General features: G+C 39.6%; 1 protein-coding gene across 2 annotated transcripts in view; it reads left to right on the plus strand.

Annotated features, from left to right (window-relative positions):
* VPS8 (vacuolar protein sorting 8 homolog (S. cerevisiae)) overlaps positions 1 to 20,584 on the plus strand; it is a 351,425-nt gene that overhangs the window by 55,796 nt on the left and 275,045 nt on the right. For both annotated transcript variants that reach the window (XM_006884085.1, XM_006884086.1), the window contains exons 14-19: positions 2,846 to 3,016; positions 4,666 to 4,740; positions 7,365 to 7,400; positions 8,260 to 8,350; positions 8,960 to 9,006; positions 10,147 to 10,236. In XM_006884085.1, coding sequence (XP_006884147.1) covers positions 2,846 to 3,016; positions 4,666 to 4,740; positions 7,365 to 7,400; positions 8,260 to 8,350; positions 8,960 to 9,006; positions 10,147 to 10,236 — 510 coding nt within the window. The remainder of the gene's footprint in view (positions 1 to 2,845; positions 3,017 to 4,665; positions 4,741 to 7,364; positions 7,401 to 8,259; positions 8,351 to 8,959; positions 9,007 to 10,146; positions 10,237 to 20,584) is intronic.

Here is a 20,584-nt window from a genome sequence, read left to right on the forward strand (position 1 = left end):
AAGATTTGAGTCTCAAATTCCCTGCTTTCTGAGTAATAATTTTTTTGAGCAGGAAAAGAGGTTAGTCTTTCTTTGTAATGACCATTATACAATGTGAAAGTATATCTTAGGGAGCTTTGATGGCCTAGTGGTAAGAAGCTGCACTACAGTCTCAAAGACATGTGGTTCAAATCCATCAGTTGTTCTGCAGGAGGATGGACAGTCTCCTCCCATGTGATTGGAGGGTCAGCTGTAGGTTGGTTATGACTCAAGGGCACATAACAATGGTGAGTGTGTATATGTAGATATGTACCTCATATATTAAAAGAATATTGATCATTATCAATTGATTGTTTTGCAGTTGGTCTTTGATATCATAGAATTGTTGTTGTGTACCATGAAGTTGGAACTGACCCATAGCTGATCCTTCAACAGGTTTTCAGAGGTAATTAGTTGCACAGGAGATGGCCCTCTTTTACAGAACAGTTTGTACATTCGAACTGTGTGCCTTTAGGTTGGCAGCACAGCTCCTTACCAATGAGCCACCCCGTAGGTCCCTAAAATTAGCATGAGTATAAGAGAAAACAGATACAGGAAAATTACTTAGGTTAATTTACAATTTTAATTAGGTAAGTGGAATATTGCTCTCTTGGAAAGATGACTGAATTTTTTAAAAAAAAATTTGGAAATGAAAAATTTTATTTTGTATCTTATCTATACATCTCATAAAATTTGTCAAAATAGCATCTATCAGTAGAGTTTTTAATTATTGTTGTTGTTATGTGCCATTGAGTTGCTTGTGACTCATAGCGACCCTGTGTACAACAGTCCTAAACTCTGCTCTGCCCTCTGCCAATTGCACTGTCTCCGACACATCCATAGCAATTACCACAGTCACTGAATCAATCCACCTCATAGAGGGCCTTCCCCTTCTGTGGTGTCCCTCCACCCTACCAAGCATGATGTCCCTCTCCAAGGACCTGTCCCTCCTTACAACATGTCCAAAGTATGTTAGACGAAACCTCAGAATCCTTTCCTCCAGGGAGCCGCCCAGTTTAACTCTTTCCAGGATGAATCTGTTTGTTTTCCTAGCAGTACCCTCAATACTCTTCTCCAGCACCACAGCTCAAAGGCATCAATTCTCCTTCAATCCTCCTTAGTCATTGTCCAACTCTCTGATGCATAACAAGTGATATCAAAGACCATGGCCTGTATCAGGCGCACCATAGTCTCCAGAGAGACACCATTGCTCTTCCTTACTTTCGAGAGGTCCCTAACAGTAGACTTTCCCATTGCAATACATCTTTTAATTTCCTGGCTACTGGTGCCGAGAGTGTTGACTGTGGAGCCAGGCAAACTAAAGCTGTGAACAATCTCAATCACTTTACCATTCATCCTGGTGCTGCCATTTGGCCCAGTGGTGAGAATCTTTGTCTTCTTGACATTGAGCCTCAATCCATATTGAAGGCTGCAGTCCTTGACCCTCTGCAGCAAGCACTTCAGGTCCTCCTCAGTTTCAGCAAGCAGGGTTGTGTCATCTGCATAACGGAAATTGTTGATAGATCTCCCACCAATCCTGATGCTGCATTTCTCCTCATAGAGCCCAGCCTCCTAGATAATCTGTTCTTCATACGGGTTGAAAAGGTATGGACACAGGACATATCCCTGGCATATGCCCTTCCCAATTTTGAATCATGCAGTGTTTCCTTGCTCTGTTCTGACAACTGCCTCTTGCTTTAAAAAAAATGTTATCATGGTACTAAAAAAATGTAGAAAAATACAAAGAACAAAGAAAATTTTCATAATTTTTAGAGAAATTTTTAAGGAAAGATATTTTTAAAATAGCTTCTACTTTCACAAATGTACTGCTTCAGTGTCAATAATCATTTTTTTACCACTTAAGTTCATGAAATAGAAGTTCCCTTTTGTTTAATGAATGGCCGTAACAATTGAAAAATGTAGTGTTACTTTACATATGCTGTTTTTGCCAGTGTACCCTCTAAATATATTTTATAGGCCAATATATCTTGGTCTTCAAAACTATTTATATTTAGTGAAAAATATACAGACGAAAACATACATTCGGACGGAGCATACATTGATGCTTTCTGCACTGAGTTGTGTTTTGTTGATGACACTCTTCCCTATGTCTAAAAGGGCACTGCTTCTACTCAAGATGCTAGTTAATGTCCTTTTAGACTACTAACATGTTGTGTTTTTACTGTCAAGACTCATTTTGTGCACCCACTGTCCTCTGAGTTGTTATTACATATTCTCGCTGAGATTGTACTGATGTCTAAAATTATTAAATAGAGCCCTTACTGTAATTTAGACTGAGTTGGTTAATAAACCCAATTTAGGTGAATCAAATGTCTGTATAGTTTTAGTTATATGTCATAAAAATATTTTTATGAATTGGTTGCTTTCCTTAAACTCTTTATAAATGAAAAACCAGGGCTATTAATCTATAAAAGGATATTTTGGTATGAATTGACTGTTAAAAGAGACAAATATGAAATATTTATGCAGAGAATAATTTTGAGACTCTGATGTGTCAAATGTGTTAATGGTTACCCATGGTGGACAGTGTTTGGTGGAGCTCCCTGATTAAAACAAGCTTGGAAGCAGGACTGGCATCCATTTCCATAATAGCTTTTCTCAAGAAACCCTAGGAACCTGGAAAAAGGCTGAAAGTCACACTAGTGTTGAGGACTTTTCTCCATAGTGTTGCTATCAGTTGCCTACAGTTCGATGGCACTTAAAAACAACAACAACAACAACGTCATTTAACAAATTTCCTCCTGTGTTGAATGATGAAAAAGTGGCCTGGGCCTCATTTTTGTTTTGTCATGTGCTTGGGTTGCAGTGGATAAACTCTCGTACAATTGTACTCTTGGACAGCGTAGAGAAGTTGCATGTGATTGATCGCCAAACTCAGGAGGAGTTGGAAACAGTGGAAATCTCAGAAGTTCAGTTGGTCTACAATAGCAGCCATTTCAAATCATTAGCCACTGGAGGAAATGTGAGCCAGGCACTGGTAAGGACAGTCTGTTATCCTAGTTTTGGTTTTTTATTAACTTGGTATATTAACTTGGGGGGGGTGTGTATGTATGAGTGTGTGTGCGCATGTGTGTGTGCGCACACGTGTGTGCGTGTGTGTGTGTGTGTGTGTGTGTGTGTAACTGGTGGTTTGTTTTAGACATAGGCACTCAGGGGTGATAGCTTTTCGTCTTGAGGTGCTTCTTTCAAAGCCGCTCAGTTGGAATGAGTGTGGGAATAGAACTATTCTGGACTCTGAACCGAAACAATAATTCCTGTTACTCCAGTCCTGAAATGTGACTAATTTAATAGAATACTGAAGAGTTGGAACACTTTCACTAACATAGTGAAGTGGCATTGAGAATTTGAGAGAAAGAAAATGTAACATTAAAATGTTATGGAGAGTTTCATCTGATGGCAATAAAACTGCTAGTTTACGAGGTTAATAACTAGAAATAGTGTAGGAGGCTTGGAAGTATTTAGGTGCTCTAGGAGTGATTGGAACAGTTATGGTGCTTGGGAATATTAAAAGGGAAAGATGCCATTGAGACAAAGAAAGCAGATTCCATAGGAGTAGAAATTAGATATTCTAGTCCATAGATATAGAAATTCCACAGGTGTAGGAAATGAGAGAGAATCTTAAAGTACTCTGAAAGCATAATATTTAGACTTGTGTGATACTTTCCTGCATAATTTATTTGAAAAATAGCAATAATAGACATATTTAATGAATGCCTAAGAAATAAACCCCCAAAGACAGACCAACTGCTTTCAAGTCTTTCTGATTAGTGATGACATTATAGGGCAGAGTAGGTCCTGTACCTACCCCATAGGTTTCCAAGGCTTATTCCGAATTGCTGCATATCATGGAGTAGCTGGTGGATTCAAACTGACAACCTTATAGCTAGTAACTGAGCACTTAACTCCAGCACCACCAGGGCTTCTTTGAAAATGAGCCACAGATTTGATTAGATATATCAGTAGAGAAGGTAGAGGAACGCCTAGTAAACCTAAGAAAGATGCTCACTGCCATTAATCATTAAGGAAATGTAAATTTAAACTATCATTTTGCACATACTATAATGACTATAATAAAAAAGACAGTACGAAGTGCTGGTCAAGGTACGGAGAAGCTGGAACACTTACACGTTATGAGTGGCGCTGTAAAATGCCAAAGGGATTAAACCTTAATTTAGGATCATACCCTATAAATGGCAGAGTCCACATCTGTAACCTGGGTTTATCTGAGTGTGAGTGTCTTTTCTGTTTTGCTGGGCAATGCTGCTTTGTCCTTTTGTGTTACATGTTGACATTTGTTTCAAAGAACTTGAAAATGCAGTTTCAAGTTGTCCTATTGTTTGCCTGAAGCAGTGACTGCTTATCATCCAGTAATGGGCAGGTTGGGACAGATTTTCTTTTGATTTAAAAGTTGGCATGTTTCTCCCTTTTCCACATTATCAAGGCGATATGTAAGCAGAGACTTTTTACACTTTGTCATACTGCTTCACTGATCAGTTGATTGATATCCTTTTTTCTCCTCACTTATACTATACTGACCTTAAGTGTTGTCTCTATAATTGACGTTCCTTAAGACCTAATGAGAATCCTAATGCATCTAATTGTCACATTTTTACTTATTTTTTACAGGCTTTAGTTGGAGAGAAGGCTTGTTATCAATCCATCAGTAGCTACGGTGGTCAAATCTTTTATTTGGGGACAAAAGTAAGCTTTCACTTTGTGAATCAATATGTGTGTGTCAGGGTAGTTGAACTAAAGAAGATTTGCTTATTAAAAGGGCTTTGTATGTAAAATGGATATTGATCAGGAATAATAAAAAAATTTTAAGGGTTAAACCCACTGTTGTCAACTCAGAGCAACTTAGGACTGAGTAGAACTGCCTCGCAGGCTTCCACGACTCTGGTCTTTATGGAGAAGGGATGCAACCCTGACACACACATTTTCTGATTATAATAAACGATACAGTTTCCCTAGCTTTGTTCTCTGTGAGTCGTACTCGACTCGATGGCGCCTGACAACCACAGCAGTCTTTATGGAAGCACACTACCTCAGCTTTCTGCCATAGTGCAGTTCAAATTGTTGACCTTTTGGTCAGCAGCTTACTGCTGTAATTCCAGTTCCCCCACTGGTCTTAAGGGGTGAAAAGAGGCGTCTTGCAGGTTCAGTTCTAGATCACCTCAATGGAACACACATCACAGTAACACCAATCATAGGGATGTTTTGTTTCTCATATCCTGTAGTCTGCTAACTATGTAATAGCATTATGGACAAATTTTAAATATTATGAGAATTAGAAAGATATGACACACAGACACAGAGTCAGCGCCTGCTCTTAGGAGTGTGGCACTGATTGGCTTCTTTTACACAAGGTTCTTGCAGTTTTGCAATTTGAGAAAAATGCAGTATCTGTAGCACACAATAAAACAGCAGTAAAATGAGGTATGCTTGTAGTTGTGAGTTTTAAGCTAATTTTTCTTCCTTATTTTGAACATATTTTTACTTTTGTTTAGCGACTGTCTAATATTGTTGTTATGTACCACCTCAGAGGCTTTAAATCTCTCAGGAGGAGATTGCCCATCTTTCTCCCTTGGAGCAGCTGGTGGATTCAAACCATGTACCTTTGGGTTGACAGCATAACTCCTTACCAGTTTGCCTTCAGAGATTTCTAATGACTAAAAGAACTGCCTAATGGAATGTTTATTTTCTTGATTTAGGGCTATGATGTCACAGTCTCCTCATGATCATACCTTATCATGTACACTTGTCATGCAGTTAAGATGACATTTAGCTTAGGTAATATCATAAAGCAAAATACATCTAGTACTCTCTAATTGATTGTGACACATCATAATCTCTTGCATGTCTGAGTAGGCCTGCGATCTATGGGTTTTGGCAATGTCTTTGACCTTTCTGAAGCAGATGGCCAGGAGTTTCTTCTAAGGTTTGTCTGTGTAGACTCGAAGCACAAATCTTTCAGTTAGTAACCAGGCACTGATCTATCTGTCTGTACCACCCAGGCAACCATAGGTCAGCTTAGGATGTCTTAAAGTGCACTGAGGCTCTTGACATGGAATAGAGTAGCTGGAATGGGAACTTTTTTACATGCATTTGTTCATGTGCCTTTAAAAAAACCACCAACCCATACATAGAAATATTTACTAACCAAACCAAACTGAAGTATTGCCAAGTCATTCCTCGGAGGAATATTACCAGGTCATTACTGGGAGGTGAAGTTGGGTCTTTTTTATTTCTTGTCCATGGAATTAATTCCTTCTTAAAAATGGAGTTACTGGTCCCTAAATGTCCCTTTAATTTACAATTTAATGTTGCTCTTAAAGATCTTTTTTAAAATTTAAGATATATGTCCAACTATGATGTGAATTTTTTTAAATTTTTGTTTTATATTGTTATTGTTGATTGCCTTTGAGTCAAGCACGACTCATAGTAACCCTATGAACAAAAAGCCTGAAGCCCCTCTACAACTATCAACATTTATCAAAGTTCATGGAGTTTACGGAGGCATGGTATTTAGGAAGTGGATACCACTCTTGCTAGTGTACATATAAGATTTGTATACATTGTGTTTCACGCTATCCTTGATTCACGTAGTGTTTCTTACAATCACTCCTATCCATTGTGTTTTGTAAAATTAATCACCAATGAACTATGTCCACCATTACCCTGTCTTTTAAAGATTCCACGCTAGATTGATTGGCCTATTTCCTTTACCCCCCCTCTTTCCAGCCACCAGACTGTGAAATAGTACAACCACTCTGGAAGGCGATTTTTGACATATCCTCAAAAAACTGAACATAGAAATTCCACATGATCCAGCTATTCCACTGTTAGGCATATACCCCAAGAAAATGAAAACTGAGACACAAATGGAGATTTGTACACCAATGGTCATAGCAGTGTACTCACCATGACAAGAAAGTGGAAATAGCCCAAATGTCCAACCACAATCAAATGGTTTGAGAAATTGTACATTCACACAGTGGAGTACTATGCAGCACTTAGGAACAATGATTTTAAAGATGACTACATAACTTGGGAGAGACTAGAGAATACTATGCTGAATGAACTAGCTCAATCACATAAGGACAAATATTGCGTAAGACCATTATTATAAAAATAGAAGGATTACTAGTAAAATATGTATGGAGGTGCAAGAGGGAAAGGGGTGGGAGAAGAAGGGTGAAGATGGAATTGCATAATATTTTTACTTAAAGAGACTGTAGAAGTAGGATATGGCACTGGGACAAATATGTCTCCTGAACAAGTCAGTAAAAGATGAATATTTCAATTTGTTCCTTCTTATTTTTCAGTCAGTTTATGTGATGATGCTGAGGAACTGGAGAGAGGTGAGTTCTAAGCAATTTTATGTGTTAGAGCTGTTGAGTTGATAACATCTTTACATTTCCTCTTCGACTTTATAGAAAAAAACAGATTATTTGGATTTGTGCTTCTTAATTTCAGAAGTGTACATCAAAACCATTCTCGCTGTTAGGTACTTGATGTGATAAAGCTGGCTGCTTCAATTAGAATTAAGTTTGACTGCATATATCAGGATATTTTTAAAAAGAGGCTTAAACAGGATTTTTTTTCCTTTCACATCAAAGCAATCTGGAATAGGCAGGCCGTGGCTCAGCTGACAGCTTCGTGGCGTTTAGTAGACTATCCTTAGCACTAGTCTCTGTCAGGGTAGAGTCTAATTGCAAGGTCATTTTATGGTACAAACTTGCTGCCAGAGCTGCAGCTGTTAAATCCTCATTCTGGAAAAGAGCAAAGAGAAAAGGGCCTGCCCTCTGCATATTAAGGTGACAATCCCAGAGATAGTGAGCACCTGTATTGTTGGCCAGAACTTTATCACATCGGCCAGCCTGGTTAAAGAAGTCTTAGAAATGTCCTTTAGTTGTATAGAACATTGTTTCAGAGAATTTTGGGATTCATTATGAAGGCGGGATAGCATGGATATTGTGATAAACATTAGCGGTTTTCTACTAGCTGTTCTTTTTTTGATATTTGAGCCCCATGGCGGTGCACACTAGCTCTCTCTATAGGTTGAGTATCTTAAGAAATTGATTCTCCTGGAAATAGGATAGTCATATGTTTAATATTTCAGCCACTAGCCAGTAATTTCTGAAAGTGTATGAGGTAGAATAGGAATTCTGACTGATTATTAGTCAGCTAAAAGATTCTGGTTTCTCTTACTCATTTTAGAGAGTGGATCATCTCCTGAAACAAGATTGTCTTACAGAAGCCTTGGCTCTTGCATGGTCTTTCCATGAAGGAAAAGCCAAAGCCGTAGTGGGTAAGCTAACAGAATGCCTGTGTGCTAGAGAAGGAATACTACTAATTATTCATGATGGAGCTCTGGTAGCCTCGTGGATAAGGAGCTGTCCTGCCAACACAAGGGCAGGCAGTTTGAATCCACCAACTGTTCTGAGGGAGAAAAATGGGCAGTCTCTTCCTGTGCAGTTTACAGCCTCTGTAACCCCACTTGAGGGTCTGCTGTGGGTTGGTTCCAACTCCACACATGTAATAATAACTACTCATAGAGCACCTTTAGCCGAGTGTTATAAATATTTTACAAACATATATTGCAGACTTTTAATGAAGAAGGTTAATGAGAAATACAGGTTATAGAGCTTAAAAAATGTCACTTTTAAAATCCTTTCATTTCACAAGGAAAATTTACTATTTTTTAGAACAAAAGAGGAGTGCATTACAATGCTATCTGGTTGACTAGCTGTAAGATGTTTCTGTTATAGCATATTGCCAAACCTTTGGATACCTAAGGGTTATTATAATTTTATCTGTTATTAGCACAAGTTGGAAGAGAAGCCAGGGCACAGTTGTTTGTTGTTTCATTCCTCTGTTTACTAACTTTTATTTTGTGTTGCCTTTTCCTTCTCTACAGGGTTATCGGGCGATGCCAGTAAGCGAAAGGCTGTTGTTGCAGATCGGGTGAGTTTTTATGAGGGTCTTTCATAGATGGATGTGCAGATTTACCTTGATACCTGCTAATATCTTTGGGCATTTTTAGATAAGTGGCTCTAGTTGAGGGAAAGCATGGATATTGAAAAGTCAGGTTATAATTTCCTGGTATTATCTTGAATGCTTTTTAAATTCCTTCTTGTCATCTGTTTTTCCCCCCCTCCCTGTTCACTATCTTAAGAGGGTGATAAAGTAGTAAAATGGTGAAAAGACAGGCAGTGGGAGGAGGGGGAAGAAAAACCAGGGATCTGGATCATTTCTGAACTTAATGTAGCCCGTAAAAAGTTGACATTTGTTAGTCTTTATAAACTGATTACTAATTATGAGTGATCGTATACGTTCAAATGCATTAGCTGCTTGAGGTAGCAGAGAGATAATACTTTCTTGTTTAGCATTAATATGATTAATACTGGTTATTTAATATTAGCCTATTTTCTACTTTACACTTGGTTGTGTTTGTTTATATATTCATTCCTGCTTTCCCCACTCCCCTTTCTATGATATAAATGCCTTGGTAAAAAATTGTATTGTAAAATTAATATAAACAGAAAGTATGAGAAGGAATCCACTGCTTAGACCCTTGTGTGATTTGCCAAAGTAAAGTTGCGCTCTTGGGAAAGGCCTACAGTAGAGATGTGAAGATCTTTCATTTCCTCAGTTACTCTATGTAGTATAGACTGTCTGTTGTTTGTTGTTGTGTACTGTGAACTCAGAATCGACCCACAGTGGACCCTCAGCCAGGTTTTCAGAGGCAGTAAATCACACAGAAGGGGATTGCCCATCCTTCTCTCACAGAGCCACTGGTAGATTCAAACCACATACCTTTGAGTTGGCAGCACAGTTGCTTGCCATTAAGCCATTTGAGCTCCCTCTAGAACCTGGGAATATGTTATAAAGATTAGTAAATTGGTACTCTACCCAAGACTGAGTAATAAAGCAAAAGGGTTAAAAAATGAGAGAAGAAAGTCACAAATTGAATTATATTTTTGATATATTAATAAAGCCTTGTTTTGTTTCATTTATAGCATTTGATTATATTAAATACGGAAAACTTGTAAGGTTTCTATGCAAGGCTATTTTAATTTCTATGCAAGGCTGTTTTCCTTACAGATGGTAGAGATCCTCTTCCACTGTGCTGGTCGAGCTCTGAAAAAATGTCCTGAGCAGGGAAAAATCCAAGTGATGGAACAGCATTTTCAGGTACATTTGCCTGTACTTCCGGGAACAACATTATGAATAGATCTATTCCATCTTTTCATATTACTGCTATATTATAGGTGGCATTCAGGATTTGGTTACACATTTTCCAGTAAACAGAATTTTAGAGCTATAGAGCTTTGAGGCTGATTAGAAATTTGAGCAAAAAGTGCTCTGCCTGACGGGAACAGATGAAGAAAATGTTATGGAAGGTGACTTGTGCTGCTTAACGCTGTGTGGAGGAAAAGATTTCTAAATGAGGACACAGACCTGTAAATTGACGCCTTGCCATGGCTGACACCTTGCTAATGACTGACATTTATGTGAGTGAGGTTACCTGCTAGTTAGAGGAGAAGTGTACGACCAAGGTATAAATTTAGTTCTCTTAGGAACAACTGTGACTCAAGAACAGATCAGTGAAAAAATGTGAACTCTTAAATATGCTAATGAAAGACCTTTAGTTTATATTGAAATTTAATCAGAATGGAAGCCAAGAACCCGTGTAGAGACCTGTGCAGTGTTATGTGGGGTTTTTTATTCCTGTCTGCAGTGATTTCTAATAATACTGCTGCAGATCTGTTTCTTCCTTCCCACTCCTCCCTTCCTTTAATATTCGAGTGTCTAATACAAGAATCAGCAAACTTTTTCTAAAATGAGCCAAATGGTACCACCTTTTACAAATGTGAAAACTATTCTTAGCTCATGGACTATATAGAAATAGGCTGTTGGCTGAGTTTGACCCCCCCGGGCCATAATTTGTAACCCCTGGCATAATATACAGTATATGTGTGATATGAGTAAAGTACCATGTGACCTTGAAGCTTATAGTTTAGTGAGAAGAATGAGTTTTTGAAGTATAGACAGTGAGCCTATTGCTATTATTTTTTTAAATATCCACCTCATCTTTGGGGAGCTCTGGTATGAAGCTGTGCTGCCAACCCTAAGGCAGATGGTTCGAATCCACCAGCAGCTCCATGGGAGAATGATGGGCCGTTTCCTCCTGTGTTATTTAAAGCCTCTGAAAACCTCCTGGAGGATGAGCTATGAGTTGGTCAGTTTGACAGCACACAGCAACAATGCCTGGTTGTTGGGTTAGCAGAACAATTCACTGTTGGCTACAAGCCACTGTTGTGTGTACTATTCAGTCAGAACCAACCCATAGCTGGCCCTCAGACAGGTTTTCAGAGACAGTTACCTGCAGTTCCTTCGGGTATGCAGTACAGCTTCTTGCTACGAGGTCACCAGACCTCCCTTATAAGCCCCTTGAGCTCCCCTTTACTGTGAGTCAAAACTGACTCTTAAGACCCTGGCTTTTCATTCATTTCACTTTTACTTTAACCCACTTCAGAACTGAACCTTCAGTGGGTTTTCGAGGTAGTGAATCACATGGGAGGGGTTTGTCCGTCTTTCACCCACGAAAAAGCTGGTGGATTTGAAGCATGCTCCTTCAGGTTGGCAGCCTCTTTACCACTAAGCCACCAGAGCTCCCTTTAAACTGCTAGTAAGAGTGAAACGAGTACATCCAGAAACCTCAGTGCTGTCAAGTTGGTTCTAACTCCTAGCAGCCCTCTAGAACAAAGTAGGTAACGGCCCTGTGGGATTTCTCAGCTGTACACCTTTTCAGGAACAGACTGCCTCTTTCTCCTCCTCCTCCTGCAGAGCCACAAGTGGGTCCAGACCATTGGCCTTTCACACAGTTAGCCATAAATCTGCTGGCTTAAATGTTCTAAAATAAGTAAGTGTACTCTGAGTGCCCTTTTAAAAAGGAGGGTAGATTAATGAAGCCGTTGTTGGTAACCCAAAGGTGGCTTGTGAGCATTTTCCATGAGCTGATTGAAAACAACCATGTTAAACTCATATAATTCCCTTTTTGAAAGGAATATGGAGTGAGTATATTAATGGGATACCTATGTCGTAACAATTTATCTGAACTTTCATTATCCCCACAATCATTCTTTTCCATGGATTTGCAGCTAAATAAACACTCTTGTTCAGAGAGTTTTCTTTAGTGGTTTAGTATTAATTACATCCTAGGGATCTTTCATATCCGTAGAAGCCCGTTTCTAAAGGACTTTTTTAAAAAAATCATTGATTCGGATGCAGATTCGATGACTTAATTGTCAGATTTAGTTGCTCTGAGAATCAAGATGCACAATGATCTTGAAAGAAAGTGCTGTCAGAATTAATTGGATGAAATATAACAAGGGTAAACATTCAGCTCACATTGGGCTCAAATAATTCAATTGCATGAGGACTGGATTGAGGCATTTAGGTGAACAGATTTTAGTTGAGGGCAACTGTGTATGATCCAATGGTGTGTTAAGGTCCAGATGAAGGGAGGTAATAGTATCACCATCCTGCATGCTGGAATACAGCCTCTATAGTATCATGTTCAATTCTAAGCCCCACATTTTTTTGAAATTGAGATTTTTTTTTTTTTGTGAGTTTATAAAGAACTTGGATTTCCATTCATTCATTGTTGCACATTTTCCTCCCTGCCCCCCAACCCCATCCCCAGTTAGCTTTTTTCTTTGGGGAAAAAAGTTCTTTCATTGTTATACAGTTGTCGCACCCTCCACCTCCCACCCCCACCACTTTTATACAGCTCTTATTCTGGACTCTTGTCATACTGTAATACCTAATCGTATATTCCTTTTATATAGTTCTCTTCCTCGCATGTTTCAATGCCATGTACATGTATATTATTTATCCCCTCTTTTCTTAGTTTCTCCTAATCTCCCTGTCAATCTTGTAACAGTGGCATTATACAGTATTTGTCTTTTTGTGACTGAGGTATTTCACTCAAGCATAATGTCCTCCATGGTCACCTGTTTTGTATAATATTTCATGAGTTCTTTATTTTTCAATGCTACATGATATTGCATTGTATGAATATACCACAGCTTCTCTACCCATTTATTTGTTGATAGGCACTTAGGTTGTTTCCAACTCATTGCTTTAGTGAACAAAGCCACAATAAACATGGGTGAGCATATATCTTCTTGGATGGCAGTTATGATTCTTTAGGGTAAATTCCCAGTAGTAGAATTGCTGGGTTAAATGGTATTTCTATTTGCAACTTTTTGAGAAAGCACCATATTGCCTTCCATAGTGGTTGCACCATTTTACACTCTCACCAACAGTGAATAAGGGTTCCAGTTTCTCCACAACCTTGCCAGCATTTGTTGTCCACTGCTCTGTTCAATTTTGCTATTCTTACGGAGGTAAGAGGATATTTCATAGTTGTTTTGATTTGCATCTCTCTAGAGCTAGAGATTTTGAACATTTCTTGTGTTTGTTTGCCATCTGAATGTCTTCTTTGGTGAAGTGTCTGTTCATATCCTGTGCCTATTTTGTAATTGGGTTATTTATCTTGTTATAGTGCTCGAGTTTTCTTTAAATTCTAGATGTAAATCCCTTATCAGACATGTCATTACCAATTATTTTTTCCCAGTCTGTGGCTTCCCTTTTGACCCTGTTTGAGACATTTTTGGATGTGCATAGGGATTTGATTCTTAGAATGTCACATTCATGAGTTTTATCCTCTCCTAGTTGTAGGTTTTTCAAGATGCTTGGAACAGTGTTCAAGTTGTGGATTAGTGCTTCTAGGAGTCTTCCAAGCTTTGATTATATTCCAAGCTAATGATTATAGTCCCCATTTTATTTGATGTTAACAAACTAAGCCACATCCCATACTCCAATGATTAGAGGTTTTAAACGCACACTAAATAACAAAAATATTTTTTAAAAACTGTAATGTGGTTGTTTAATTTGAAAAGAAAGTGAATATATATCAAGCTTCAGATGATAATGAGTTTTCATATGAAGGGATTTACTTACTATGTGCTAGTAATAGTGCTGGTATTAAGGAGTAGAGATTATGAGAAGATAGAGTTTTGTTTAAAATTTCCCACTTATGATGCTTGGCTTTGGGCACATGCTGCTGTTAAATGTATTCAAATAAAGGGAGGATGTCTACAAGTGAGATTTTTTTACCTTCTTTGCGTGTGGAAAGATCTGAGATTTTGCATCAGTATCAGGAAACGGTAGAGGGACAATGAGAGGAAGACCCTCAATATGATGAGTTGACACAGTAACAGTGGGTTTGGGCAGTCAGAGACAGTGAGGCTGTTTGATGATAGGGCGAGACTCCCATCACTTGTTGCTGTGAATAGTAGTTGGTGCAAAGGCACATAAGAACATGTTTGGAAACATAAATAAACGGTTACTTCTCACTGTCACCTCATTGCCATCCAGTTGGAAACAACTCACAGCTGACACTTTTAACAAGTTCCCCGGCTTTACATTGCATGGAAAGAGACTGCCCATCTCTCGTGCTTGGAGCAGCTGGTAGATTTGACCTTCCAGAGAGGCTTGGCATCTGGATTAGCAGCGCAACCATACTGTTTATGTCACCAGAGCTCCCTCATTCTGTTTGTTTAAATTTTTACAAGAGTGGTTTCTTAGTCCAAATACTCAGTATTTTTTTTACCAGTAGGTGGCACTCAAGCTTGCTGGCTCAGTTTTAATTTTTTGTCTTTGCTATAGAAGAGACTCTGTAATGCGTTTTTACTATTTTTGCTTGCTTCAGAAGGCCAAGCTATATTTTTACCCTGTATTAATTACAAAAACTTTCTTCTATGGCTTTTATTTATTTGGCAAAAGTTTGAAGCATAATAACCTGTTGTCATTGCTGTGTGCTGTTGAGTTTGTACTGACCCTTAGCTGACCCTCCTATTGGTTTTCAGGGGCAGTAAATTGAATGGGAGGAGATGGCCTATCTTTCCCCTGCTGAGCAGGTGGTGGATTTGAACTGTGTAAGTTAAGGATTGCAGTGCAGCTTCTTACCATTTGGCCGTAAATAGCTAGTAGGATTTTTAAAAAGGAAATAACGTCTTCTTCTTGTCTTAAGCTTCATCTTTTCTTCTGTCTTCTCCTTATCATTTATATATGGTCAAGTCTTTCCCATCCTTAAAGTAAGCAGTGAACAGCTTTCTTTGGCCTCCCCAGTAATTTGTTATTAGTTGCCATCAAGTTGATGTCTGACTCATGACGTCCCTCTTGTGCTGAGTGGATCTGCTCTGCAGGTTTTTCAAGACCTTTCAGAAGCCAATTCCAGGCTTCACTTCCCACGTGTTGCTGCGGAGGTTCGAACTGCCAATTTCTCAATTGCTTTCTAATTCTTATCACTGAGTCCATTCCAGCTCATAGCAATCCACTGTCAGGTTTCAGAGGCTGGAATTTCACAGTAGGGCACCATCCTTCTTTGTCCTTTGGAGAGGCTGGTAGATCTGAGCTATCAGAGACTCGTGGATTTTGGAATAGCCGTGCAGTTTACTGGGGATGATGCCACTGGAGCTGGAAATCGCCTGCCAGTTTCGTCCAGTGTTAAGCTAGCTGCTCTGCCTTGGGAATCTCTTCGCCTTCCTTACAGAACCAGGCATCCTGACCCTACAAGATGTGTGTCCATTTCCTCATCTCCTTCTCATTCTCCAGCCTCTTTTCCTAAAGGTTGAAGAGAGCATTCACTTTTGTGGTTCCTCTAAGCCCTAGTCTTACTGAGCCTTGGTGGCATTCAACACACATGAGCAAGATGAAGAGCAGTCCTTCCCTGTGGCTTCTCTGGTAGCAGGCAGTCCAGTGTTTCTCCTGTGTTTCTGGCTGCTTACTCGTTTGCTTTGTTACTTACCCTTGCACCAACCACCAAATGTTAGAATTTCTCATCTGTTTTGTATCAGAGTTTTTCAAGATGTTATCTGTGGGTTATTTGCTTCAAAATCATTTGAGGGTATTTCTTTAAAAGACATTTTCTTTTTTTTTTATTTTATAGTGGTTTGTTACAAAGTTTTCACACTGGGTCTGTCCTTCTTGAGTTATTTCCTAGGACTTCTGAACCTCACTAAGACTGGTGGTCAGGATATTGACCAGTCCTTTAAATGGGCCTCAAGCACGCATGGTCAGGTTTAAAGATTGCTGCTCTATTTTCTCTCCCTTGATGCTCTAGGCGGATGCTTCTTTAAGCAACATCTCCAAACTTGATTGCCTTACAGGGTTCTAAGACAGTGCAGGCCCTAAGGGCTGAAACTCCACTGAGTTGCCTTGTTTTCCAGCTCTCACCCCCTTTGCTGCTTTTGACAGGGTACAGTCTGCCCACTTGCCTGTTACTCTCTATTGAGAGTCCCACCTCATAAACACCCAGAAGGTGTTTCTTTCCTATTTCATAGGGGCTGAAAAAGAAACACAAGTATTTGTTTATGAGTTGCATGTTTATGTAGATGGTATACATGTACTATGTAAACAAAGATACAGATCAAATTGACTTTTTAGCAAAAACGTCTAATGTTAACTGTTTAGTTTGTTTTGGTATTCTGATGAAATTATTGAAATGAATTTTTATTTGGTTCTGTAGCCTTATCAGTCTATCTGTAACCTCAATCTTCTTTCTTTTCCCCTAATTTCTTCAAAGCTATTATATAGTTGAAAACTTGTGTTTGACTTTAAAAAGGGTCAGGCTCTTGTAACAGTAGGTCTTTACCTTCTTCCTTGTTATCATCATGAGGTGAGAAGAGACCATAGTTCCTCAGAAGTTTCTATCACCCATTTCTGTGGCAGTTTTTTGGTCAATATCAATACAGCATTGACCCTGTTTTCTGAAAAACCACAGTAAATGCCCTTTACTAGATCCTGAATCTGCATGATGTTACTGGACCTGGTAATGGTTTCGTTTTTTATGCTGTCACCACTGCCAGACAAGAAGCCCCAGTTCCTCAAGTGCACTCTTACCTTTTCTTCCAGAACCATTTTGATTGATTGCTTAGGAAATTAAATAGCATCAAAGACATCGATTAAGCCCAGAATCCAGTGCCATCTTGACATAATCTCAACACTGCCAATCACTTTTTGAAGCAATTACTTCCAGTGGTTTATTTTAGTGTTTTGGATAATGCCATTATCCAGAGGTTGTAGATAGTGTGGATGGGGGTGGGGGGTGAGGGAGAAAACGGAGGGAGGGGCCAAGTAGCGTTGCCTGCTAGCACACGGAGGCGTCTTTGACTTTGTATTTTTCATGCTGTTGTTGAGATTACTTAAAAACTCTTTGTAAATTACTCCCTTACTGAAATATTTGTGTTCTCTTTCTGTGGACTGAAAGCTGATTAAATTCAGTATTCTTGAAGTGCTGTGGTTTCTAATTTTTTGTTACTGATGCTTTCTTAAATGCCCCGTCCACAAACATGGTCAAGATGACAGCAGATTGTTCTTGCGAAAATCAACCCTGCAAACATTTTTCTCCCTTCATTTTCAGGGTCCTGTTAGGCCTTGCCCAGTAAAATAGACTTGTTTTATCAGTTTACAATGTCTGTAGGATCTTATCATGTCCCCTTGTGATTTATTTTTCATTTTGTGATGTAGTTTATAGTTTTTAACAAGCATCCTCCCCCACCCCCCTGCAGGCGACATTCGAAGTGATTCCATGCTCTATTTTGAAGGTCTGAAACCACCTGTTAAGACACTTGAGAATCCATCAAGTTTTAAAAGCGTCACCCTTTCCTTTGCCTTTCTCAGCATGAGAAATCCTAAAACAGGAACATTTTATTGGCAGAGGCTTGAAGAAATACTCCAAAGCAGATTTGTTGATGTCTGCATAATTTCCACTTCTCCATTCCTTCATTTTCCACACTTTTGAACATTTTCTTGTGGTTTCGGTGGAAGTTTGCAGAACAAATTAATTTCCCCTTTAACAGTTTATAAACTTTCTATTTTGTGACTTTGGTTGTGATCAGTCGGTGTAGCAGCGCTGTCCTCATCTCCTCCCCAGGCTCTGTTTCTGTTTGCCTCTCCTTCTTGCCCCTTCCTGCCTTCTGAACCTTGTTTCTGGGCTGATGCTGCCCTTTGAGTATTATGTTTGTTTGTTCTGAGGAGCAAGTTCCCCATGGCTGCTATTGTTCACTTTGTATGTCTGTTTGGTTTTGGTGGTTTTTTTGTTTTTGTTTTGTTTTTTTTTTTTCTTAAAAGGTGATTTCTGAGCATAGGTTCAGGTTTGGGTTTGAGGATATCTAAGGGCAGGAGGGAAGATACCTTTTCCATTTTTTTGCAGAACAGATCATTTGGGAAGCAGGGCTTTACAAGGAGGAATGTGGCATCAGTACTGGAGGAAGACTCATCAACAATCTACAATATGTAAATGACACAACCTTGCTTGCTGAAACTGAAGATGACCTGAAGCATTTGCTGTGCAAGGCCAAGGACTATAGTCTTCAATGTGGATTGAAGCTCAACATCAAGAAGACAAAGACTCTCACCACGGGGCCAATTGATAGATAGATGGAGAAGAGATTCCGTGGCCCCACAGTCAACACTTAACACCAGCAGTCAGGAAATCAAAAGACGAATTGCATTGGGAAAGTCTTCTGTCATGCACCTCTCCAGAGTGCCGAAAAGCAAAGATGTCAGTCTAGCGACAAAGGTGCACCTAATCCAGGCCATGGTTTTCATAATTACTTGTTATGCTTCAGAGAGCTGGACAGTGACTAAGAATGACAGAAGAAGAATTGATGGCTTCAAGTTGTGGTGCGGAGAAGAGTCTTGAATATACCATGGACTGCCAAGAAAACAAATAGGTCTGTCTTGGAGAGGGTGAAACCAAGTTGGAGGCTAGGATTTTGCAGCTCTGTCTCACATACTTTGGACACATGGCCAGGAGAGACTTTGGAGATGTCCTTGGAGAAGGACATCATGCTTGAAAGTTTGGAGGGACAACACAGGAGAGGAAGACCCTGGATGAGATGGATTGATAAAGTATCTGGGGCAATAGGGGTTTGTGTGTTGCAATTAGTGAGACTGGCTCAGGACAGGGAAGGGTTCGAAGCTGCTGTATGTAGGGTCGCCATAGGTCCCAGGTAACTCAATGGCACATAACAACAACAACATACTTATTAGTTGTTTTTTATTTAAACCTCTTTTTAGAGTCAGCAATACCCAGGGGAGGGCCTTTGTATTTAAAAGTTGGTTGTTATATTTTAGAGTAACATTCTTCTAAGTGGTATAGCACTATTCTGTCACTATACTGTACTGAGGTAACCTGGGGTTTTTGTGGTGCTGAACCTTGTGCCATTGGGGTGTCAAATGGCATAATGGTTACCCATGATGGACAGTGTTTAGTGGAGCTTCCAGTTGAAGACTGATTTGGAAGCAGGAGTGGCATCCACTTCCTAAACAACATGCCTCTGGAAGCTCTCTGAACATTGATAAATGATGCTATTTATAGAAAGGATTCAGGTCTTTTGTTCATAGGGTCGCTATGAGTTGTGCTCGACTTGATGGCAGTCCACACACCCCACACCCCCACACACACACACACATATGGGCAGGAGTTTCTGGGGTAAGCCCTATCTCTGCCAAACCAGTCAGTCTCTTCTTTAATTTGAATTTTGTTTTCCCAGTAAGTAGATCTTTATTATGATTTTGGATTGTGTTCTACATTTTCCTTTCACTCTATTATAGGACCTTCTTTTGTGATCCTGAGTAGAGTTAGTGCTGGTAGCCGAGCACCATCTAGTTCTTCTGGTCTCAGGAGAATGGAGGCAGTGAATTGTGTGCTCCATTAACCTTTCGGGCTAACCACTTTGTTGCATCTTTAATTTTCTTCTCTCTCCCTTGCTCTGGATAGAGAGACACCAATGTGGTTAATATCCCAGCCCTTAGCCCCCAAAATTGGATGTAGAACTTAATCTTTGTGGCCAGCCAAGTTGGATGTCCATGAGACTGTGCTCCCTAAGCCACAAGCCTGGTGATTTAGTCCTCAGGGTGTTTAGTTAGGGCGAAGAGGTTTTCAGAACTTTGCTCGCTATTTGTGCTGTTGAATACTTGTGTCTACAAAGGAGAAAATGGGCCATGGAGGCACAGGGCCATGAGCATCTCTCTAAAAGGGCCAGAGAGAGTGAGAATAACAGCTCCACACTGCCCCAGAGCAGAAAGCAGATAAAAATCCTGTGGCCCAGCCCCATGGTGCCTCTAGAGCCACACCAGCAGCAGGATTTTTACTCATTGCTAACTCATAGACTCACAGGGAACCAGCAACGTAGTGCATTAGGTAAGGAAGTTGGAGAGTAGGGGAGGCAAAGCATATCTCACAATATGAGTTCAGATTTTAGTCCAACAGTTCAAGGCACAATTTCTCAATTAGTCCAGGCGCTTGTTTCAGTTCAGCAGTCAAATCCAAATCATCCAGCAAGATTTGCCTCGAAGCAAACAAGCATCCTGCAAGTTAGAAGCCAGCATCTCCTTCTATCATCCAGCAAGAACAGCAAACACCTTTTACTCAACCTTTACTTCAGGGCTCCTCTCCTTACAC

The sequence above is a fragment of the Elephantulus edwardii genome, unplaced genomic scaffold, assembly GCF_000299155.1.
Source record: "Elephantulus edwardii isolate Elephantulus edwardi_28Jun2011 unplaced genomic scaffold, EleEdw1.0 scaffold00031, whole genome shotgun sequence".
In the NCBI taxonomy this organism is placed as follows: Eukaryota; Metazoa; Chordata; class Mammalia; order Macroscelidea; family Macroscelididae; genus Elephantulus; species Elephantulus edwardii.